General features: G+C 39.4%; 1 protein-coding gene across 3 annotated transcripts; it reads left to right on the forward strand.

Annotated features, from left to right (window-relative positions):
• The first annotated feature begins 3,479 nt into the window (after nucleotides 1-3,479).
• ANKLE2 (ankyrin repeat and LEM domain containing 2) lies at nucleotides 3,480-24,664 on the forward strand. 3 transcript variants are annotated; one of them, XM_086761198.1, is made up of 14 exons: nucleotides 3,480-3,738; nucleotides 8,204-8,692; nucleotides 9,766-9,957; nucleotides 11,223-11,416; nucleotides 12,438-12,626; nucleotides 12,913-13,035; nucleotides 13,422-13,488; nucleotides 14,159-14,340; nucleotides 15,796-15,902; nucleotides 16,785-16,978; nucleotides 17,900-18,623; nucleotides 19,201-19,332; nucleotides 20,248-20,315; nucleotides 21,658-21,823. In XM_086761198.1, exons 1-14 carry the CDS (start codon nucleotides 3,492-3,494, stop codon nucleotides 21,675-21,677), a joined length of 2,928 nt encoding a protein of 975 aa, XP_086617324.1. In that variant the 5' UTR covers nucleotides 3,480-3,491; the 3' UTR covers nucleotides 21,678-21,823. The 3 variants fall into 3 exon arrangements, with proteins under 3 accessions (XP_086617324.1, XP_086617323.1, XP_086617325.1); XM_086761197.1 differs by lacking the exon at nucleotides 20,248-20,315 and having other exon boundaries at nucleotides 21,658-24,664; XM_086761199.1 differs by lacking the exons at nucleotides 20,248-20,315; nucleotides 21,658-21,823 and adding an exon at nucleotides 20,085-20,241.
• Nucleotides 24,665-25,373: the final 709 nt, after the last annotated feature.

Below are 25,373 nucleotides of genomic sequence, written 5' to 3' on the forward strand. Positions count from 1 at the left end.
AGCAAACAAACAGAAAACCCAAACCCACCTATATTTATCTGAAGTCTGATTTATCATAATTACCAATTCAAGCTCCAGTCCAGTTGAACACATTGTACTTAAGTGTCTGTACTGACTGATTTCATGGCCCTCACTTACAGCATTTTAACTTGCATTTTATTTGGATCAGAGTCAAGTGATGCTAAAAGTCAAGGTTTTAAATTGATGAGGGAAGAAATGCATTAGTGTGGCATTAGGTGCCCATCACACAGAATTGCCAAACAAGTCAAAGAAAAGCTTTACAAACTAGCTTAGACATGTTAATGTCTGCATACTGCTGCAGTCTACTTTGCAGAGTAAATGGTACTGCTTATCTCACTGCTGTCACGTTCTTGAAGTTGCCTGTATATTAAGCTCAAAGAAGAAAAAAAAATACGCAGTATTGTTAAAGAGTAAAATTAAAACTACATGCTGACTAATATATTCAGTACAAAAAAAGTTATCAAACGTTCAGAATTTTAAATAACACTTGTTCAGTGTTAATGTTGCTGTTCATTTTAGTAAATACATTGCCTACAGTTAGGAATACATTATGTTTTAATCTCTTAAATTCAGCAGCAGTTGTATGGATAAAGGTTTTATCTGGTATCAAAGAAGCCAGAATTGTTAGAAACCTTAACAGTTCTTCGAATGTCTGCTCTCATCTTCTTTTTGTACCAGGAATCATATAGCATTCTGTTTTCAGTGCAGTGCTGCATTTTCTCTCTAGCTCCTTTTAAAGACATCTGAGCTTATGCAGTCAGGTAGTCTCAGATGCATGTTTTTCCTTTTAAAGATGAGGGAGCTGTTGTGAAGTGCTCAGAGGAGATTTCCACATTGACCCACCTGTCTGTCTCTGAAAGCACCTGGACACTAGCTATTTTCTGTTTATAGAAGAAACACCTGCTGAAGATAAAATGAAGTACTCTGCCATTTACTTAAATGAAGGACAGACAGTGAGACTTGAGTGTCTAAATCTGGTGCGGTACTAAGTCAGTTAGGTCATAGAAGTCACTGGAAGCCTTCTGGAAGGAGCATGCAGCATGTGACAAAGGCAAGGCCTTTTCTTTGGAGCTCACCAGCTATGTTTCTTAATTATCCAGAGAAATAGTGGCTGTTTTATTAAAAAGCCTCACCCTGAGGCTAAGCATGCTCGCTCTACAAAGCTTCAGGTCTCTGCTGTCTAGGCAATAAAACAAGCTAGTTGTAGGGATGAAAACTGCCTCCTCTGCCTGTCACAGCACTGCCAGATATATCAGAGGAAAATCTGAAAAATCTTAAAGATTTTTTTTTTGTTTTTTGTTTGTTTTCCTTTATCAAGCACTGCAATAGAATGCATTTTCCATGTCTATTTCCTCAGTGGTTGCTATCTACTAAACCAAGTCTTGTTGATGAAGGAGAAATGTCACTGTAACGCAAGAATGTTTCCCAAGTGGTGAAAGTCGGTAAATGCTGCAGCATTACTTTTTCAGATGCTGTTGGGGTTTTGAGGACTCTTGAATAATTGTGCATCTAAAAACCAAACAACAACAAAAAAAATACCCAACAAAAAAACTAGCAAAACGTACAATGGAAAAAAAACATGTTAGCTACTGAGTCTCTGGTGTTGCTGAACATCGCATAATGTTCCACTCTATTGTCTTCCAGATTTCTTGGAAATATTTGTGCACTGTATTGGGATCAGCTGAGCCCCTTATCTACTCATGCAATGGGAGGAGGATCTGATCCCATACTGTTTATTCAGGCAATATCCTAGCTGAAATCTGTGAGAATTTCACACATGTGAAGAGTAGAGTAATACCCAAAATGAAATTTCTAGTGCTCGTATTTTCATGGATTACTTACTCCTCCTTAGGAGAGTGAACTGCAGTGGCATGGGTGTTTTACTGTTAAGCTATGACAACATTAAAGGTGCACAGGGGACAGATAGTACTATCAATATAAATTTAATTTAAAGATGACAAATTCACTACTGGTGATGCAAAAGCTTGCGATGTATGTTTTATTAACTTTGACAGGGAAGTGTGAATAGTTGCATGTTAACTTGCTGTGGCCAGAGCCTTTTAAATATTTTCATGTGGAAGCAATTACAGTCCAAAGTAATTACTAATGCTCATCAGCTGTCATCTGATCGTCTTGTCTCCTACTAATGTGTAACACTTCAGTCTTGGGCAGTAGGCCAGCCTAATTTCCAATACAGATGCACAGATTTCTAAGGGAGGGAAAGATGCTCTGGATACTGTAAAGGAAATATTGGTATGTTTTATACATGACATTTAATAATGTCTGCGTAGGCTGTATTTGTAAAGATAGTTCATCGTTTCATGTTCTTGAGTGGATAACCCAGGGGACGGAGGAGTTACACTATGTACAATTAATGTTTATGATCATACCAAGCATGTTGATTATAAAAATAATGTGCATAGGAATTCCTTTGAAAGTTTTGTGCAATAAACTATTTTTGGTAAAGGGCTCCATGTTGTTTTTACTTTTAAAGATAAACTGATAGGGTCTCTGGTTTTGGACAGTAATTTTTATGTTTAGAATTCTGAACATGCTGTATCTTTACAGGAAAAAAAACCCACCTTATTTTGAAAACTATGTTACTATTATTGATTTTTCACTGCTTTTTAACACATCTAAAATTGATTGTGCTTATATTTGTTACATTTACTTTTTCTTAGTTTGCTGAACACATCAGGAAAGAAACACAATGAGTGTATCTCCCTTGGCCTGAATTTGCCAATCTTTGAAGTTTTGAGTGTATAAAAGAGAACAATGCAGAAATGTCATCTTGAGTCTAAATTAGCGAATTGCAACAATAAGCAGAGGTATGTGTGTAGCTTGCTTGCAATGTTGTCAACAACTTCTTGAAGGCCTCTGCCGTCTTGTCTCATCATTTAAACCGGCACCGGGCTGGTTTGCTTACAGTCCCAGTAGCTGTCGCCGTAGGGTGGTGGTGGTACACCTCATGGCAGGGCTAGTTTAGAGCTGTGAACGGACTTGTTTCCTTGTTGCCTCCTGCAGGGTTTTCCATCTCTGCTGGCTTATCCGAGACTGCTGCAGCATTTTCAGTTTGAGCTTTGAAGCACCGCACGTTTTTCTGCCCTGCACGTAGAAATTTGGACTCAGGATGAGCACTGCGTAAATACTGTGGCAGGGGAGGGAGGTACTGCACAACTGTCCAGTCCTGCATTCTTTAAAGCATCTCTCTGTCCAGCATCAGTCGATACTAACGGGGGCAGGCGCCCCCAGCAGCCGCTCCCCTCCTCACCAGGCCGCGGGGCGGGGTCGCCGTGTTTTTTTGTCAGGCAGCAGCGCGGGCAGGCCCGGCGCCGCGCGGGGAGGGGGCCTGGCGGGGCGGGGCGTGGCGGAGGGAGGAGGAGGAGACGGAAGCCGGGAGGCCGCGGAGGTACCGTCCCCGAAGGGAGTGCGGGGAGTGTCTGTGCGGCGGGCGGGCCGCGGGCCGGGGCATGGAGCGGTGGGTCGGGGCCGCCGGGGGCTGGGGCTCCCTCTGGGGAGCCGGCTGGGGCCGCTGGCCGGGCTGGGAGCTCTTGGCCGCCTGCGCGGTCATTGGCGCCGTGGGCTGGCTGCTGCGGCTGCTGGAGAGGAGGCCGGGCGGCCGCGGGGCGCGGGCGGCGGCCATCTCCTCCCCGGCGCCCCTCTCCTCCCCGGCGCCGCTCTCCGCGGGGAGCCGGCGCTGCAGCGGGAGCCGCCCAGGTGAGAGACTCGCGGGAGGGCGGCGGGGGGTGGCGCTGGCTCTGCGGGAGAGCCGGCCGGCTGGCGGGCACCGCCCGGGGAGGCCTGCGGCCTGTGGCCTTGTCCGCATCCGCCTCCCCGGCGGTCTTCTGCGGCCGGAGCTCGGGGCTGCCCCCCCCCCGCCCGCCGGCGCCGTTGGGCCCGGCCCCGCCGCGGCGCCCTTCGTGAGCAGCGGTGCCCGGCGCAGCCCGCCGTTCCCGTCGCAGCGCTGCGTGAGGCGAGGGGGTCGGCTGCTGCCCGCTCCGCCCTGTTCGCACGTCCCCGCTCCTGCTCTCCGCTCGCTGAACCCGCTCCCGCGCCGGGCCTGCCTTCCCTTGCTAGTTCTGAACACGTTCTTCTCTCCTTTCTGATAAGTCATCCTTTTCTTTCCTTCATTTCTTTTAATCCTCGCTTTCCCGTAGCTTATGCCAAGTTTGGTTTAGAGTTCTGTTGCTGCCATGTAGTTCATAACTGTTGGCTAATTTGGCAACAGGCAGTATATGCTAAGTACCTGATTGCATAGCCACGGTTTTTCTGACATGTGCAAATCCTGGCCGTCAACATACAGCCAAAGACAGGATATGTCTTTCATTTAATTCCTGCCTCAAAAAGAAAAGAGGAAAAAAACCTCATATTTTTTCTTACATTGCTCATTTACTGAAGGGTTTTATGAGTAGTGCAATAAAATGATGCTGCCATCCTTAAAAGTCAGTCATTCATTCTCTCTCTTAATTTTTTTGAAACAGATTCTGCTGTTTCATACCGATGCAGTAAGACAATGGAAAATACAAGTCTTACTCATTCTTCCAGATGTTTGTTGATTTGGAAGAAGCCTGGAACATGCAGTTGTTGTTATGCTAGTTATTCATATCTGGAAAGGCCCTAAAGGAAACTTGCAAGACCTTGTGTGGTAAACTAGAAAAGGTAGCTGTAGCAGTGCTGGCTGTACTCTGGATCATTTGAAATTACACAGAGTGCATTTTAAGCTTCAAATAATCACCTTTTGCACCTGCATGGAGCAAATGATCAAAGGATTGTCTTAAAACAAACAGTTGCTATTTCTCAGGTTTGCAAGCCGCACCTTTTGTTTTGGATGGATCAAAATAGGGGATGCAGTTAAAAATTAATAAATGCTTATCCATGTTAGCTGAAAGCTTAATGTCAGAACACAAACATATTTTAGAATCATAGAATCATAGAATGGTTAGGGTTGGAAGGGACCTTCAAAGGTCATCTAGTCCAACCCCCCTGCAAGGAGCAGGGACATCCCTGACTAGATCAGGTTGCTCAGAGCCTCATCCAGCCTGGCCTTGAACGTTTTATGAAAGTTCTCTCTCTTATTTTTAAGTAAACTTTGGGATTCTTTAAAATAAATTACGTTCTTCTTTGAAAGAGCGTTACATGTGCTATGAAACAGCTGCACTGTGTGAAAAAGAAAGTGTGTGTACATTTCAGCATACTGTTGATCAAATAAATTAATCTCTACTGCTGTAATAAATGAACTACTATGGGGTTTCAAACAACTGTATTGCTTTGAGAAACAAACATGCTGTTTCTGAGCAGGAAAACAGATACTGAATATCAGCTCTTTGACAGTTGAGTGACTCAACAGTCAAACACTCCAACAGTGTTTCTCCTGTTTCCACAGCAAGCTTATTGTAGAAATCTCTTTGTGCTAACAGTAGATCTTAAACCAGAGATTGATTCCTTTGGTGTTGGTCTGCTTTGTCATGTCACTCTCTGATTTAGTTGTGCCTGAGTTGTAATGGATGCATGAAATAAATACTTTTCTTATGTAGGCACCAGGTTCTATCAAAGCATAAGATACCAGAGAAATCACTCTGTCACTAAATTTTTTACTTAACCACAAGCCAAGAAGAAAGATTTTTCTGTGTACCTGCGTAGTCCACGTACATGTGTTATGCACGTGTAAGAGTCTGCCCTTCTGCAGAATGATTGTGCTGCTTCTGGACTCTAAAAATAGGCGCATTTTAAGTTTATTTTTTAAGGCATTATACTGTGTTGACTCTTTAAAAAGTGTTTTAATTGAGTTCTGCAATAAACGTTTCACGCCTCTGAGTTGTCATCTTTTCAGTTACACAATCTCAAAAAGAAAATCCTTAGAGTAGCAAGTTTTTATATTTTTATAACTGACCTCAAGGCAACATTTTATCCCTTGGTTAAAACATAATGGCATCAAATTTATTTTAAAAAGAGTAAGTGATTAAGGGTCAGAAATTATTGAGAAGATCTTTCATACCTGGCTTTGCAGTCCTGTGGGCAGGTCGGGAATCATGAGGGAACTAGAATGCCTTGGAGAGGTAACTCAGCAGCGTCAGCTGTGGCTTTGCCACAGTTTGGATTTGGTTTTTTTTTAAGCTGAAATACTCTCATTCCCCATTATTTCGGTGAGATTCCAGTTAGTATTTGTGAAATATTCTAGGACTGAGGTATGTTCTCTTGTGTAAACACAAGGTGTTTACAATTTTACATTCGGAAAAAAGAAACAACTCTCAAAGGAAATGGCCATTAAAGAAAACAACCCTCAACCTCACATAACTGTCAAGTTGCAATTGTATTTGAAAACCTACTTTAAGTTTGACATTAACATATTTTTTACATAGTATTTCCTATTATTAGAAATGTAATTTCTAATTCAAGTGAAAATTTTACTTGGCCATATTGACTATTGCTGATAGTTATGAAAATAGCTGTGTGCATTTGGCTTTTTTTTAATGTATGAAAAATTATCATGTCTGTTTCGTTACTGTATTTTGTGATGCTGCTATTGGCAATGCACGTGGAAAAATGAGGGAGTTGGACTGTCCTGTGAGTCTGGAATGATGAAGATGTAGTTTTGGAAATACTTCTGAGTTCGTACACTCTGATGAAATGAATAATTAACTTGTTAGGGTCCAATATTTAGAGTGCTGCATCCCTGCTATGTTAGGGTGCAGCCATTCACCATTCCAGCCTCACATTAGTTTCCCAGATGAAGGTTCTTGCCCATCAGAATGGATGTTTTGACTCATGTTAGGGACTGCTTGTGCACCCTGTTCATAAAGCAGGAGAACAGATAAATTGTGGACATTTCTTGTACTGCCATGTTTGTCCACAAATACTCTTTTGAAGAGATTTAGTTTAAAATTACAGGTGATACTGGCTTCGTACCTGGGAGATTGCTTTGACTCTAATGGAGATTAGGAGTTGTGTTACTCCAAAGCATGATTTAAAAAGTACAAATCAATTCACGTGGAGAAGCTGCAAATACATGTTTCAGTAGTCTTTAAGTTTTGTAACTGAAGATTAAACGTGGAGTTGAAAATAAAGTATTAAAATGCCGTACACATCTGTCCAAACCAGTATAACCCATAAAATGGCTAAGCGGGGAAGGAAAGGTCAATTTAAGGAGGGAGTTAAAGCAAGCCGAAGGAATGTAACAGCCTAATTATTTCTATCCTAAAGCTGTCCTTTCTGAATAGTGTAGAGCAGGAAGAAGTCATAGCCTTTGTGGAGATAAATGGGTACAGTATATGATTAAATACTTTAGAAACTTCTTATGTTCTTTAGCTGCCCAAATCCTGTATTTTCAGTTGTGTTTTTCATATTAAGAAATTGTATTGACATCATGTTGTTTCCAGTATCTTCTTGCTGACCATACAGAAGCTGTGTGTGTATTACATGGAGGGAAGTGAGCTGGGGGACTTGTAGTAGCATACCAGAGAGGAGGGTTTTCCTCTGGAAATGGAGAAGTTCTTCCAGCTCCCTCTCTTTGTCAGAGAGGGAAGTCTGAAAAGAGCAGCTGTTCTTCTTCTGGATGTTTGCTCTCAAAATAGGGGCTGGGAAACAACGTATTGTGTAAACAGTTCCAGCCTTGCATCGTGCCCACAGATAGACTCCCCTGGTTGCGGCATCATGCCTATGCCTTACGCTCTTTTTAACTAGAAATTCTTACGGAAATAATAGAAATAGTACTGTGCCTTTAGCTGTAGGTGCTACCTAACGAATCTCTTACTGGGGCTAACTATTCATCATGTTCTTGTATTCCATTATGTAAACAGATTGTGCCTTTCTTGGCAGGAATGAAGTATTCTAGCCTTTCATAAATTTTCATGCATAAATATTCTGGATTGAATTTTTACTCCAGTAGTCTTCATGACATTTGAAACGGACAAACGAGAATAAAATGTAAGCTATAAATACTCTTTCAAGTAGTTGTGAGAGGAGAGGAAATGAACTCTTGGTACAAGTCTGGTAGCTTAAAAGTGTTTTTAAGTTGTTGAGCTGAAAAATATTCTGTCTTCTCTGCAGCTGCAGTAATCTCTTCAGAATGAGATAAATTGTTGAGACACTTTTTTGCTTTATTTTAATACAGCATTTAAATAGTAGGAAAAAAGTTGTGGTGCTCTTTATAGTTTATCTCCTCCATGTTTTGCCTTTCCCGTAGGTGAAATAACAATGGATGCAATATTATCCCGATTGAAGCAGCTCACCGCTGATGAGCTTCGAGAAGAAATTTTAAGAGCAGGACTGAAATGTGGGCCCATTACCTCAACTACTAGGTTTATTTTTGAAAAAAAGTTGGCTCAGGCGTTGCTGGAGCAGCAAGGAGTGTTGGAGGAAGAAGGATCTACTCTGTCAGAGGAGGCTGCTGGAAGAGTCTCGTCTGATGGCAACTGGACAGAAGCACGAAAGGCTTTGAAAACTACTGCAGTGAATCACAACGGTCACGGAAGTGTTTCTGATGAGGTAGATTTTGGGTACTGTGTAGGTCTGAACCCTCCAGAAGAAGATGCGGTGATGCATATGAACTGTTCAGCTCCAGTCTGTGGAGCAGCGTGTGTTGATTCACACATTAGTACCCAGACACCTTCCAGAGATCCTCCACTATTCTATGGTGTTTGTCCAGTTTATGATGACATATTGGCAAGGAATGGTAAATACTGATTTCCTTTGTTTCCAATGATAAGTGTTTTACAATCATGTCTAAGTAGACCTTTTTCTATACAGCAGGTGATATGAGCACCACTGTATTAGCGTTTTAGGCATTGCTTGAAGTATTTTTTAATTTCTGTAAATAGTATTTATTGGATCTTCTGAGGCATGGAAATACAATTATAAGACGTCCCAGCTGTTCTGCCACACTAGTTGATGCACACAGGGATCCTCTACTAGATGTAGCTCAGATGAAAAAAAATATTTCCTGTTACTGTTCTCACACCCATCCTGTGCCTTTAATCCCTGTTAAGAATAAAAAAAGTAATCCTGCAAATAAACAATTAAAAAAAACCAATTTATATTGTCATCAGTTGAAGCTTAAGTGATCTCTTCTAACAGATTCCGTATTTTTCTTTCAATCGTGATGCCAAATGGTATCTAGAAGCATCAGTCATTTTCACGTTACTGATGAATACTGCAATAAGAAATTATTAAATTACCTCGTGGCAGGATTACAGTAGTGCATAAAGGATTGCTTACTCTGAGGCAGTATGAAGTATTCTTTGTCATAAAAAGGATATTCACATACCTTAATTAGAATAAATTAACGTTAATGTAAAAGGAGAGGATGGAGAAGGATTTGATTAATATCTAAGGTTCTAGGTGGAGGTCTTAAAGTTGTGGCAGTGGATCGTTTACGTAGTTGGTCTTTCTGAACAAGAGATCATGGAAAGTAATGCAGGGTGAATAAGCTCTAAGTTTGCTTTTCAATCTGAATGTGACATACTGGCTTGTTGAAGCTGGGCCATCTATTAAAAAAGATATTCAAATATTGATTGATGTGAATGGCCAGACACTGTGCAGATATCACCTGATGTTAGCTGGAGGGTGTAAAATTCTTCTGCTCAGTTTCCAAGAGAGAAAAAAGGACTTCTGCTTCTTATACCATGTTTGGTAGAGAAACAGTTTGAGACCAAAGCTGGAAGGATAGTCTGAGAGTTTTGTAATCTGTTGCTAGGAACAAATCCGAGATTGTTGAAATAACTTAACTTTGATTGTACTTTGTTTCAGAGAGAATACACGTTTATGAAGATAAAAAGGAAGCTCTCCAAGCTGTTAAGATGATTAAGGGTTCCCGTTTTAAAGCTTTTTCAAACAGAGAGGATGCTGAGAAATTTGCTAAAGGAATCTGTGATTATTTCCCATCTCCAAGCAAGTCCTCTTTATGTTTGTCTCCAGTGAAAATGGGACCATTTAACAGAGGTCGGTGAGGGCATTCATCTGTATACAGTAGATGCAATGTGCAGTCTGTTAATTTTTTAATGAGAGCTTCATTATTGCTATATTGGTTCTGAAGCAAACCAGCTTCATAACCAATATACTGATAACAAAAAATTTCAAAGGGTAAATCATCTTAATGAGTTGAAGTCCCTTTAGAGTAGTGGTGTTTAAGATAAGCTGTAAACAGCTCCAGAGCTTACTCATCAAATGAAATGACTGTATAAATAGATAGGACAACCAGTGTTTAATTGTATGGTTTTTTTTTCTGTGAAATAAATTAGGAACAGGCAATTAAAAGCATATTTTATTGTAATTCAAATCTGTTTTTACTTCTGTATGAAATGGCGTTGTCACTGGAGGAGGCATTCTTAGAGTTAATTGGTGCTTTTCCAAGAAAGGAGCACCAAAGTTTATGTACAGAAATTAAAAAAAAAAAAAAGTAGAGTAAGTTGGAATCCTGCCATTTATTTTGTAAAGAAATAGAACAGAAGTGAATTAGAGCCCCAGGAATCTATGGAAAGACTGCTTTTTGTGTTTTAAATCATAAGATTTGACCTTCATTCTATGGTTATGATAAAGTAAACTAGGTACTTTTAAAAGCAATTGTTGTTCTGGTTTGCATTAATTTTACACTAAAAAATGTTGCTATTCCTCTAAAGCTGAAATGCTGGTAGTGGCCTACGTAGGTATGTTGCATAGTAGTCTATGGTTATAGTTAGTAGGATTTGATTTTACTCATGGACTTCGGCATTTTCAGGTTTAATAAGATGCTGATAAAATTGCGCAGTATATTAAAACTGTACCTAATTGTTAAGTAAGTTTGTAAGTTCAGAAATAAAATGGTAAACACTGATTGCGTTTCAATTTCACAATGTTCCCAGTTCCTAGATTAAAGGGACTCAGTAGTCACGTGACTGCAAAAACAATTTTAATCTTCAGAAAATTCTTATTTCTTGTTAAATTTTTCTTTTAAGTTTGCATGGAAGCAGATTGGTAATTATAGAATTTACCAGTCCCTGTTGAAGTCTGAAACAGTTTTGTAAGATGATTAAGTCATATTCTCCTCTCTCCCTGTTACCAATTACTAGTATTTTTAAATCTCTTGTCATATACCTCAGTTTTTTTACTCCTGTACATTAAAGATGCAAAGTTAATACGTGTTTTAGATCAAAAGCTTATTTTCATGGTCTGGGTTTGAAAATATTGAAAGCAGTACATCTAGAAACATGTTACTTGTGTTTTGATAGATGGCTTATGCTCCCCTGAGATGGAAACTGCCAATAAGGAGAGAGCCAACAGTTATAAAAGTCCACGTACTCAAGATCTTACTGCTAAACTGCGGAAAGCTGTCGAGAAAGGAGATACAGCAACATTTTCAGAACTTATTTGGAGTAATCCTCGCTATCTGATTGGGTCGGGAGACAATCCAACAGTTGTACAGGTAAAAAGAATAAAATAGGAAAAATCCAAGTTCTGGTTTAGGAATTTAGCTTTGAGGCCTAATAAGCAGAACTGGAAGGAATGTTGTTTCTTACTCTTCCTTCAAGATGTCTTGTTTCTACCTGTGCAAAGTTGCTCAGTGTTTATTCATACTATCTGAACTGTAAGAGAAACACGGCACTTGTCGGTCTTGCGGAAGTAACCCATCATAACTGAGAGTTTGCTTTGCTCCAGAAGAGCTGGAGCAAAGAACTGAGTGTGCAGTTCTTTAGGGGAAGAATAGTTTTATCCAGTAGTGAAAGAATAACCTTGTCTTCATATGCTATTGATCTCCTCCAAAGAATTGCAGTCTTTTTTAAGTAGAAGGATTTTAAGGAACAGGGTAGTGCCTAGGCTGTAACTTGGTGTTCCTACAACACTGCTTCCCTAGGCACCACCATGAAATTTCAGAACATGCTCTGCATCTGAGATCCATGTGTAAGGTACTGTTTGTCAGACGCTGACAATCTTACTTTAACAAATGACTTCTATCAGACCAGCTTTGTGAAGTTGTTGAATATTTGTATATAGTATATTACAGCAAACTGAATTTTATATATATACACATCCATTTTCCTGCTGTCTTTATACACTGAACTTCCTATCTCCTTTTTTTATGTGATATCTTAATGTACCATCTTTGCTACATTTTTGCCATAGATTTAAAAAAAGACTATAGCTGAGTGTAAGAATAATGTCGTTAATTGTAAGAATAATGTAGGTATAAAGATGCATGTCTTTACAATACCATGTAATTTACTGCAGTTCTGAATGTTTATGTACTGTTTTGTAAACATCTTTTCCTAATAAAAATACTGAGAAACATAAATCTAAATATAAGATTCAGTGTGGGAACCTTTGTATTTTGACGATTAAATCGGTTAAGCATATGGGCATGAGAAAGCTGTTTAGATTTCAGTTCATTCTAATGTTTGTCCTTTTTAAAAATTATTTTTATTTTATTTCTTTTTTTTTTTCTCCAGGAAGGGTGTAGGTACAATGCCATGCATGTTGCTGCCAAAGAGAATCAACCTGGTATCTGCCAGTTATTACTGGACACTTTGGAAAATCCTGAATATATGCGGCTTATGTATCCAGATGATAATGATACAATGTTGAAGAATCGCATCCAGTACATTGTTGACCTTTACCTTAACACACCAGATAAAGTGGTAAGATTTGAATGTTTACCCGTTTCTTTTTATTATGGTGACAATTGGAAGGTGTTAAGGATGTGTAAGGAAAGAGAATAGATGGGGACACTTTTAGCTAAATGAGCTGTTCGTGAGTTTTGTGGGTCTTAATACTCATTATTCTACAGTATGGTGGAAGATCTATTAAGAGGCCTGATAATTAGTCACTACATTTATTTACTTTTTCCAGTCTCAAAATAAAATACATGGGATTGACTTTATGATGTTTCCAAATGCGTGTGAATTTTCCCTTTTCCCACTGCAGGGATTTGATACTCCATTGCATTTTGCCTGCAAATTTGGGAATTTGGACGTTGTTAATGTGCTTACCTCACACCCAGCTATTGTAAAAAATCCAAGAAACAAATATGATCAAACTCCAGCAGAAGTAAGTCTCTCCATGTCCACAACAAAACCAAAAATGCTATGGCTAATCAATATTTTTTGAGTTCAAACATTTACTAACTACTGTAGATAGAAGGCTTGTAGTAAGATACTAGTGTCATGATTAGAGTCTGAGCCTTTGATAACGTTAAAAATATTTTGTTCGTTGTATCTGGGGAAAGGTTCTAGATTTTATAATTCACTGTCTTTTCTTTACAGTATCTGTTTTATGGATGTGGATGTATTTTAGTGGTTTGTTCTACTATGAATTAGAAGTACTAGGATTAGTAGAGGCCAATAATGTGACTGTTCAGAAAGATGATGCATTGCAGTTGATTTTAGATTGGTGTCTAATGCTCTACTAACAAACAACTAAAATTATATTAACAGGTAGTTTGTGAAAGAAGCAAGAATAAATCTGCAGAATTGAAAGAAAAACTAAGAGAGTACTTGAAAGGTCTGTATTCAGAGTTTCATACTCTGTCAGGCATGCATTTTGGCTCTTTGCTGTCTTCTATTCTGTTTACTTTCTGTAGCGTTCCTGTTCGCAAATGATGCTACTGTACAGTGCTGTGAAAGCCAGAGAGAATCTCTAAAACTGACAAGGAACAAAAAACTTTTTGTCTCTTAAATTACATGGTTAGAACTCTTACTGTATGGATCACAAGGTTATCCTCATAGCTCTGGAACATAGGCATGGCCCTTATTTTATTCAGGAAGCCTGAAACAGAAAGTTTAATCTAAAAGCAAACAAAAGATCTTTAGAGAGCAAGAGATTTATTTGTCACACTGGGGAGTCGTGTAATTTCTTTGACGTAGAACTTTTCAGTGTTTTGTCACGTGGGTTTAGGTATTTGCAAAAGGAGGTTTTGAAATGTGTTGAAGATGCTTAGGGAAGGGATAGGTGTATCAATGCAGGTATTTTTGTATTTGAAAGAGAAGGGAGCCTGTATTAAAATACAGTCTGTAAACAGGCAGTAAATACTGAAACAGTTTGAATTACAAGTGATTTTACTAATGAAATAAAGTCAGATGGTTAAGTATAGGGGTGTATTGATATTCTAGGAAGAAGCAGCAGGCTAATGTAACATAAATTTCTTAAGGAAGCTTTGTATTATTTATTTTAGGTCGATACTATGTACCACTCTTGAGAGCGGAAGACAATTCCTCAGCTCCTGTAATTGGTGCGCCATGGTCACCCGATCAGACAGACGGTAGCCCCCAAAGAACTTTATCTAAGTACGCTGGCAGCCCCAAGGATCCAGTGCTGTCGATAAGAGCTTTTGCAGGCCCCATGAGCCCCTCAAAGGTAAGGAGAGAACTTCATGTGACTCTAATGTGTGGGTTTTTTCCTTTTTATTAATAACAAACCATTAGAAGATCCACCCACGGTTCATTGTGTGGTGTAGCTTCCTCCTGTTACAGGTTGTGTCTCTCTTTCTTGAAGAGCTGGATCTTCCTCCGTAGAGAAGGAGAAGCACAGAAACTTGCAAATATTTTTTTTTGTTGCTGAAAACAGGTACATGTGGTGTAAACGAGAAGAGTGGAAGTTCAGTCAAAAGAAAGTTGTTCTTTTCTTTTTCCTATTCGAATCTGTTCAAAGAGCACTCCTTGACAAACCTTTCATTGTCTTACAGATAGTTGCTCTGACTTTCTAATCTGAAACAAAGCCTTTCCATGTCGCTGTGAATCGATTTAAAAAAAAAATCTTTCCTATATCTGTCTCCTTTCTAGAAATTGAAGCAGTTTATCACCTCTGGTTGTTGAATTAACTTTAATAAGTTAAAGTTAAATAAGTTGTCTAAATAGAAAAACTGACCACCAAGTAGTAGGTGTTGGATTAGTTTTGGAAAAGTATTGATTGTGAAGTGAAGCCTTTAGTTTTCAAGAGGAACACTTAGATACCAGTTAAATATATTATCGATTTATAGGCACTTCTTTGGCTCGTTTGTTTAATATGAACATGTTGGAAGTATGACAGCTTTAGAAATGGTGAATAAATACAATTGAGAACTTTCTGTCATCTCATGCTTGAATTCTTTCAGGACTGAGTTTTACCAAAATGCTTAATGCTTTTTCTTCTAATTATGCAATTGTCTGTTCGTGTGACAGAAATGCAAATATATTTTATACTTTGAAAAATTTTACCTGGGATGTAAACCATTATTTTGGTTGCTGACAGATACTTTAAATGTATTAATGCAATTCTTAGTCGTCGTTGCTGATTTATGTCATATAAAGGCATAAAGTTTGGGATTTTACAAAAATCCATTAGTTTATTCCCTTTAGCAGTTCAAATTCAAACTTCAAAGTATATGGCAAGAATATCTAATAATTGTAGCAAGTCTGTGGAATTAAATATATACATATAAAAATACCACCTTTGCATCCTAGAAACCAGTGACCAAGAAGAGCCTTTATCATTAAATAATGAGGTGGGAAAATTATAAGACACAAATTAAAACCAGGCAGACTTAGTATCTATACAGTTTAGTTTAACGGGGCTGTACATCAGGGTCCTTACTCTTTTAATAAACAGGAACGAGATCAAAGTAACCAGTAATGCTGGGAGGAGTAACTTTAGATCCAGAATGAGATTCTTCATAGCTGGAGTTGAGCAACACTTGTGGCAGAACTGGAGTTGTTTACATGGAGACAGCAAACAGCTATACGTCTCTAGACCTGCTGGTGGACATTTAGCCAGCGCTGAGTTAGCTTCAGATTGTGAGGGGCACAGTTTTAAAATGTTCTCTGTTTTTTAAAGGCCGAAGAATTTCGCAGGCTTTGGAAGACCCCACCTCGAGAGAGAGCCGGCTTCTTTCACAATGTCAGGAAATCTGATCTGGAGAGAGGTGTTGAAAGAGTTGGAAGGTATCTAAAAGAGTATCTGTATAAAAAAATAGCAATAGAGCAATTAAAGCGAGAGACTTGTGCTGAGAGTATCGTTATTATTTACTGAACAATATCTTAGGGCAAAAGTTACTGGCAGAAATATGTTATTAAGTATATAGTAGTTGGATTTTTGCTGTATTTTTGTGTAAACAAAATAGCTAAAAATGTGACACCTAGCTTTCTTAGCTTTGGAAAAAAAGATGTTTTAACTGTTACTGGTAGTATGTAGAGATCACTTTTCTCAGATGTTTTACTTGCCCAATTTGTTAGAAGGTCTAAAATTATGCATAGCTTGCTTTTTCTGTAAAATTGAGGGATTGTTAAAAAGAGCAGAGTGAAAGGATCCCAATACAAATGTTCTGCTTCATAAAAGCTGTGTGTTGTGGTATGTGTCCTTGCTGTTAAAATACCTTGTATCAGCAATATATGGGAAAAACATACTTTGTTAAAAGCAGATTAGGTTTCTTTGTTTAAAATAGCCCCTCGCTTCCTCCTGTCTTCTCCCATTTCCAAATACAAAAAGCTATTGAATGGAGTGTCATTCAAATGATGCCTGCATCAGTGGGGATTCATCTCTAGCTGATGTCTAGATACAGTCAGCTTGAAAATACCAATATTTATGGTGCTAAATGTAAGAATAGTAGATTAAATTTGAAAAATATTGTAGAAAAAAATGAGGTGATACTATGTTTGCTAAGGATGTGTATATCGCTTTTGCAGACTGTTGATTGTTGTGAAGTGGTGTTGCCTAGTTGCATGTTTATACTCCTATTAATAGCTGATAAAATGTGTTCAGAAAAGTTGTTGTCAAATTAATATTTATGTCTTCACAAATGATTCGTTTTATTTTATTTATTGCAGGGAGTTAGCTCATGAACTGGGGTTCCCGTGGGTTGAATACTGGGAATTTCTGGGCTGTTTTGTTGATCTGTCTTCCCAGGAGGGGTTGCGAAAATTAGAAGAGTACCTGAGTCATCGGGAAATGAGCGAAAAGGCTCAGCAAGAAACAGGGGAAAATGAAACCTGCAATAGATATAAAACTCCACATCTTTCTGGTGAGAAAAGGGCAAATACTACAAACAACAGATCGTACCTAGGGAGAAGAGGGAGGGAAAAAGCTTGGTGCCCAGGGGAAGCAGTATTCACCTGTTGTGGTTGCTATTATTAATCTGTTACCTAAACAGTATTGAAAAAGTAGCTAACAGCATAGTGAATGTAGGAGAATTAGCACAGACCTCATCCGATGTTCTTTATCTTTCATATGAAGTACTTTATTTGATTGTAGCCCCCAAATGAAATTCCTGTTCAGTCTGTTTTTACTCGGAGCATTTAGGAATTCGTCTCAGAGTACAGAATTTTGTAATCCATAGATACAGAATAAGTAACTTCTTAAAATAAATTAATAATTCTTTACAGTTGAGGGTGAAAGACACACTGAAGAAAACCCAGGAAAGCTTTTATACCTTCTTAGACCACTGCTTGCACTGCATTTATGGAAGGCACACATTAATTCCGAATCCTTGTGCTCCTTCCTCCTCCTCTCCTGTGTGATCGTAGATGTGAAGGGGCTCTGCTACTGGGATAAACCTGGGCTGAGAAGACCCTGAGGGATAGCCCTTGGACTAGTCATAAACCTTTGTGCTTTGGAAGAAGGGAAAACTTAAGCTGTTCTGTATTAGTAACACTTTCCTACCCTGTTCTGCTTTATCCTGCCTTTATCCTTTGTTGCTGGTTAATGATTGAAGTGAGGCGTGTAGGAAATACAGTTCTCAAATGACTAGGGTATAAAAGGTTATTTGCAAAAAAAAATACAGCTGTAATGTCATTTTGCATTCGTAGCTTTAGTTAGGTCAGTTTGTGCTGTGGCATAAATAAAATCAGAGAAGGCACAAAGATTGTGTATTTGTTTCTAGTTTATTTGATTGGTGTTCTGTTCAAAGTCTTTTATCTGTTGCTCTTATTAAAATTGTTTACAGGCAAGAGTAAAAAGGGCTGCAATTCTATTTCTGTTGGAGCATTTTTGGATGAGGATGATGATGACATGAGTTTAGAAGAAATTAAAAACAGACAAAATGCAGCACGGAATATCAGCCAGCCTATTGTGTCCAAAGAACCTAGCATCGGTGCTATTGGAGACGCCGAGTGCGATATCTTGTCAATGGAGCGTACAGTAAACATTATGGAAACATCAGGTCACCCCAGGCACTACGAAAAGGCAGCTTCCTCCAGCAAAAATGGATTTTGTAATCCTGTGTCCAGTGAAAGGATAATTAGCGACAGAAAGCACTTGCGTGATGGAGAAGAATGCCTTGTATCGCCCATTTCCAATTTAATGTCAGAATTTGGAAACCTGTCATTCCAAGAACAACAGGTTGCAGGAGAATCAAATAAAATCACTGAAAAAACTGAGAATGAGAGAATTCTGGCTGAAGGAACAAGTCAGTTGAGAATATCCAAGGACCGTCTGGATAAGACGTGCTACACGGTTTCACTGGCAAGTTCTTCTGAGCCCAGTGTTACAGGTAAACCTGGAGAGACCGAGTTAAGGACAGAACACAAAATACCATCCGAAAAGGAGAGACCATCCATGGAATCTGGAATTCAGGTTAATAAGGCACAACGTCAGGAACTTTCTTCCCAGAAATTTCTTCTGAAGACTTCAACCACAAATGACAATTCTAAGAAGTTATTCCTGCTTGGGTAAGAATCTTTTTTAACACTTATTTGCCCTTTCATTTATGTATGCAAAACAAGGTGCTTTTTATAATGTCACCGACAGCAAGGTTGAGACTCCGTGATACGAAGCAACCCTAGTTGCAGTCAGCCTTGAATGGTCACTGTAGAGTACATCAGTGCTTGCGCAGGAGCCATGGAGTTCTCTGGCAGCTGATTACCTGAATACTGTGTCTAAAACAGAAGGAAGAAAAAAGAAACCTTTGTTTCAAATCCGTTTCAGCTAACTTGGCTGTTTACCATTCATCTGTCAGACTTGTGACTTAATGACGTGCCTGACTTAGAGTACCAGAGTGTTTACTGCACTCTTGGGATGTCCTCAGATTAAATTTGCAAAACTTGTATTTTATGAGACTGCTGTGTACTAATGGACGTTCATTTACGTGTGGGCCTGCTGGAAAAAGTTCATAGAGAAACTCTGTTTATAGAGGAGCATGGGCAATTTGTTTGCTTACATAAAAAATAAATGTTTTGGAACTGGGATGTTTTATTGCTTGAACAAATACATGGTTCTCTTTTTCATGTAGCCCTGCTTATATTCTAGGGAGCAGCCCTCAAAACTGGATAGTGATGTCTTGGCAGCTATAGAAGCAGTAGAGATTGATCCACAGAAATACCCCATTGTTTACAAATGGAAACATGCGGTGCAGTCCTACTCTTCATCTGACAGGCAAAGGTATTTCTGCAAATTCAGTCAAATGAGTTGAAATCAATTTTTTTAGCGGGGCAACTGCAGAACGGCTTGAATAGCTAGAGTTTCAGGCCTTGTTGCTCACAAAAATCTTGTTTTAAATATTCAACTATATTAACTATTTGTGTGTTTCTGAACTGAATCACCAACCTTTTTTGGCTGGTGACTGCTAATAAGGGAAGTTTACTGGTGCTACAGGCAAATTCTGTCCATTACGCTGCAGTTCCAGTAACTTCAGCGTAAAATGAAGGCCTCAAACGTAAGTGTTTCCCACTTGGCAAATGTCTCCGTTTGCCGATTTCTCACTTAGTGCTTGGATCCTGCATTGGCCTTCATGGTAGGTGTGACGTCAGCTGGTAACTCACCCCTGTTGTGGATGCAGTGCAAGAACGTTGTATTGCTTTCAGGTACTTGGGTTGTGCAGAGCGCTGTTAAAGTGAATTTAATATCTTCTGGCATCTTTCTATTACTGTTTTTATTTTTACCTGCTATTACCCCAGTCCAAAGGAATTGTTAGTGTGAACAATGATGCGTGTTAAGTTTTTAGAGAGTGTCATGTTTTGCTACCCAAATAATGGAAGCAGACTGCATTTGTTGGGATGCCCGAGTACGTGTTATGCCGTTTACATGTTTTATTTTGAATGCTGTTGCTTTTGGGGACCCAAAGTGATCGTTTTCATACAAACAGCTTCTGCTGGTAATGGTATTAACACGAAGATGTATTTCCATTGTGACAGAGATGGTCAGAACACTCAGAGTCCCTTGCGTAGGCAGCCTACAGTTTGTATCTAGTCATCGTAAAGTTATCAGGAAAGAAACAGATGACCCAGTGCCGTACAACAGTTTGGAAAGAGGGCAGGAGCAGAAAGCCGTCAAATGACCTGTACTGTGTTAAATTAGCAGAGATTGGAGCAGGAGGAAAGTTGTGGAGTTGAAACAACATGTGAGGGCTGAAAGAAGTGCAGCTGGTAAGTGGAAAGAGAGATGCTGCCCAGTGCTAAGCACTGGGAAAGAAAGCAGCTTTCTTTTGTCTGTATTTCAAATAGTGCACTGAAATAGGACCACTGGGTAGTTTTAGGAAAAAAATGAAGCTTACTAAGATTTTTCTGTGATTTAAAATGGGGAATATTTTCTATATGTGGTTGATACGGTGTCCTTGTGCCATTTCACTTTTCCAAGTTAAATTCTCTTGACCTCTGATTTTTGTGATTAATTTTTTGAAAGAAATAGGCTAATTGTCAGGCTTTTAAAAATTCTTATTCCAATGTCTGAAAAGTTCAAGGTGTTTTTCTAAAGTACTAAAGTTTAACACCAGATTTTTAGGTGTAATCACTGTTCTATCACACAAATGAAAAGGATTACTATAATTATTTGACAATGCCAAGTCTTGCTCTGTCAACCTCCTTAATTCTGCAGGGCTGCCTTTGCCAGAAGCAAAGCAGTGACCCACTAGATCACTCTGTGTGTAGGCACGTAGGGTTTTCAGTGCAAAAATCAGACCTAACGATACAGATACCAGTAGGTCTGTCAGAAGAAAATTATTTTCAAAGAGTTTTAAATAAGCTGAGTGCATGTATATCTTTTGTAGTTGGGGGAGAGTGGTGGGTTGCTTTTTATTTATTTTTAAAAACCTTATAAAATATCTTTAGCTTATAGTATGTTTTCTGTGGTGGCTCATCTTAAGACATTGCCTCACAGGAACAGGAACGATCCACAGATGCTAGAATCAACCTTTGGTTGTTCTGCCTTGCTTAAGATAAAATTCAGAGAAAAAGGAAAAGTTTTTACAGAAAAGGTTTTTTTAATTTAACAAAGGAGGTATTTTGCTCTGCTTTCAAAGACATTTTAGATCCTAGTTCTCATTGATTTAAGAAAAAAATCTGACACTTACTATCTAGAAAAATGATACTACTTCTGTGGTATCCAAACACGAAGATTATTTAAAAAAAAAGAAGGGGGAAAATCATGCTCAGCCACAGCAATAGCTGTGGCAGTAAGCAAGGTCGAGTCAGCTTTGCTCTTGATGCTCTTTTCTAATGGGGACACTGGACTAAAATTGCCCAGGTGCTCCACGCGCACCCGTTTCTCTTCTTAGTGGTCGTTTTGGAACAGATGACATCTTACTGATGAGGCACCGTATCTACATACATTGTGCTGTTGCCATTTCTTCTCAGACCTATCTCTTACAAGCCATGATTTGTCTCTGCTGGTGTATTATTTCTAAGATCCACAAGTGATACTGGGTAAAAGTACTGCTTGCTTTATTGCAATTTTCTTACAAAATGCAAAATGACTTTTTGTTTCTTTCAGTTGGCCAAGTCCAGCACTGAAGGCAAGATTCAAGTCCCAAACCACCGCTGCTGGTCTTCCAAATGCTTCAGTGTATTCTAATTCAGGAAGAAATAGCCCCGTACCAGGAAGTCCAGGGAAGTACGGCAGTGCCGCCTCGCTCTCTTCAGACCCCGGGAGTCCTGGGCGCTACAGTCCAGCTTGTGTCAACCAGGCTCTGTTAAAACTGCGTTATTTTTCAGAGCCTCCTGCCCACTAAAATATGATTTGTCTTCCTGGGACTTTGATTCTATTTTCATGGTTAGAGTGGAGGAAAAAAACTATAATGTTACTGAAGTGACATAAGGTTTGTACTTGGCTATTTATTTTTCCTCAATTGAGGACAAGTGTATGTTGAAAAAAAAATTGAATATATGTCTTTATGCCATATACAAGATAGATTACTGGTGATATGCAAGAAGTTCGTGACAGTCAGTGCAGTTGTCCAGTAGCTATAAATTAACCCTTGTTGCCAGTAAAGCAGTGAGATGAACACTTACTTAGAAATGGTGGTATTTTACTATCACCAGCTGTCATTGTTGTAATGAGCCTGTTAGCCCTCAACTGCATTTCTTTTGCTTGGGGATAGTCTGGTGGAAGCACATCATCAGTAAACAGAAACCTTCTGGGAGGAAATTGACGACAAGAAGTAACATGTTCTTCCTCGTGCAGGGGGAATGCTCAAAGTGGGAAGCCTACAACAAAGCCTGGGTAGCGACAGCTTTCCAGCACCGGGTAAGAATGTGAAACCCTGGGCGTAAACAGAAAGGAAGTGTTTGTAGCCGGCAGTGTGGTCTAGGCAGGTGAACAGACACACACACCTAGATATATGTGTGTATGGGTGCACTATTTACACTGAAGTCCTTGAGTCTTTGCTTGTGCTGAGGCTGTTAGAAACACCGTGACAGTACCGAGTGTTTTAGTAATGGGGCACTATAGAATTTACCTTTAATTCCTTTAAATGTTAGTTTGACGATTAAAAAAAAGAATCTAAAAATTAGCTGGTTTTTTTTTCCCACATAAGCTTTTAACATTAGCAGAATTTAATATTTACTACACAAAAGCACATCAGCAATAACTTTGCAAATTTACCAGCAACATACCTTAATGGTCTCGTTTGTAATGTATTAGAGTGGTAGCCAGTGACCCATGATGTGGCTCCTTATTTCCCAACTTTCCCAACTGTAAAGAGAGAAATAAGGACTAAAAATATTTTTATTGAAATCTAAGCTTTTACTATGTCTCTAGTCTTGATGTGGTAATGAGTTTTTTTTACTACAGCAGTCAATTTTATTCTTTAGCCTTCGGTAAGAATGACTTGTTTAGACAGTACAACACTGAGTTTGAAGAGTGCTTTTCAAACCTCAAGACAGTTTTCCGTATCGAGCTTAATGGTTGTAATGGTACTTGATAGAAGGCTTCCAGAAACAGAGCTCTCTAGTGTTGACAGCTCTCTAGGTAAAAAGAAAAGCCTAGCTATTGTTAAAAGAGAAATCTGATCAGAAAAATGAAAATATGCCAAGACTGTGCCGGTAAAAAGGGATGGATTTGGGTTCAGTGGTGCCACACAGAAAGTGAGAAAGCTTGGAAGCTCCTGGGAGGGCTGTAAGCGCCGTGTATCTCTAAAGAAACCAGAGCTGCAGGTAGGATGGTGCGGTGCCAGAGCGGCCGGGCCACTGACCACCTGTGGCTCTCGCCCCTGCAGAGGCTGGATTTAAGGCTCCAGAGCTTGGTGGGCTCCGTGGCTGTTGCACACTGCAGTGACTGTTTTGTACACAAACTGCACACCCTTCCATAGGTTCATGATTTGGTACAGACCTAAAAACTGCACTTAATGCTTTTGCAAGCTTGATAGTGCCTTTTGTAACATATTTTTTAAATTAAATTTTTGTTCTTTTAGAAGTTTTCTAAAAAGTGGCATCCACTTAATATAGGCACATAAAATAGTTTTTCTTCTGGGCTTTCTGAACAGAACGTATTTTACTGTCTCTAAGTTTGATTATTTGGTGCGATAGCTCTCTGCTGTGGGAGAGCATTCCTCTTTTAGAACTTACTTAGTCTAAAAAGGCGGCTTATTTAGCTCTTTCTGTGTAATTAAGCCTATTTCCAATGAGCTGGACATCAGAAAGAGCTACTGTACACAAGTGATCATCATTCCATGATACTCCAGACAGCTGTCTGGGGCTGGAGGGGCGCAGGGGAGTGCAATTCTTTGAGACATTTTGAAAAACAAACAAACATAACCTGCTATGTTACTAAGTAAGTACATTAACTTTTTCATAAGGGTGAGGTTTTTTTGTTGTTGTCCCCCCCACCCCCCATCTGATTTTTGATGCAGCAGTCTCTGTGGTCTCAAACAACTATTTTTAGGTCCCACATTCCTAGTGTTTCGGTTTAAAGGGTTTGGTTTTGTTTTTGTTTTTGTTTTTTTTTCCTAGATGACCTTTGGGGTTTTTTTTTATTAGTTTAATGTAAATAACGCCTTTGTCATTCTGGTGAAGTTACTCAGAGTAGGAGTAATTGCCTAATGCCACGTTCAAGCCAACTCGTGGTAAACTGCTGTGTGTGCGGCTGCTGTTCTCCCCCCTCCCTCCCCCCAAGGTCCTTCTTGCGCTGTCACACAGCAACGTTGCCCTTTTGGTAAAGAGTTTGTTACAGAGCCAGCAGACTGACACTAACGCTCTAGCACTATTTCTTTTTACCTTTGTTATGCTTTGTCATCTTTTTTTTAATATTTACCTGTATACTACTGGTATGTACATGTAGACACAGACACACACACACACCCCCCCCCTCACCACACACACACACACCTCCACCCACCCCTTGCCTTTCACCTTGTAGTTCTGCTTTGGTTCACTCAAGAGAATATTTTCTTTTAAGTAAGTAAGTGTGTTATGTAATATGCATTAGTCCAGTTGTATGGCATCTTAAGATGTCATTTTTCTAACAAAATATTTACTTCAGCTAATAAAGAAGTAGCAATTCATGTAGTGATTTGATCATTCATGATTGTGAAGAAAGCTCTTCCCCACTGAGCCTGTGAAGACACTTTAATTGGTATTGCTTGAATTGTGTTTTCTTGGCCAAACGTTCACTTTTAAAGGTGCAAAAGATTAGTTGTGGGGTTTGGTTTTTAATGAGCCAAGTGTCATGTTAAAAATACAGTTACCCCACTTTCATTCAAAAATAAATGAGTAGCTGAAAGTGTCACACTGTGTTTAGTTTATGGGGCGCAGTGGTAAGTAGCTGGGGTGGTACCGTGACACAGGACAGCACCGATGTGTCCAGGCCTTTCTCACACAACTGCCTGCTGTGTGTGCGTGCACAATGCCATTGGGTTACACTACTGAAGACTTGAAGAACAGTCTCTAAGTGTTTAAGAGACAGGAAGTCAGAATACCGTAAGTAATTCTAAATTTCATACTTCCCTGCCACAACTTAAGTACCACTGAAAATGTGAACTTCTGGAGGTAGGGGAGGTAGGAAGGCATGCATGTGAACAAACGTACACAAATAGAAATGCACACACTGTCCATCTTACCTGCTCTGGTGCTCCTGTCATGTGGAGGTAGAGAAGTGACACAGCCCTGTAACTCCCAAAAAGCCAAGACCCAAAGGGCTGTGACAAGAGCACAGCACTCACCTCTCCCATACTACAGTGCCTGCACAATTTTCTGTAGAGGATAATTAACTGA

The sequence above is a fragment of the Chlamydotis macqueenii genome, chromosome 17 (assembly GCF_036417535.1).
Source record: "Chlamydotis macqueenii isolate bChlMac1 chromosome 17, bChlMac1.mat, whole genome shotgun sequence".
In the NCBI taxonomy this organism is placed as follows: Eukaryota; Metazoa; Chordata; class Aves; order Otidiformes; family Otididae; genus Chlamydotis; species Chlamydotis macqueenii.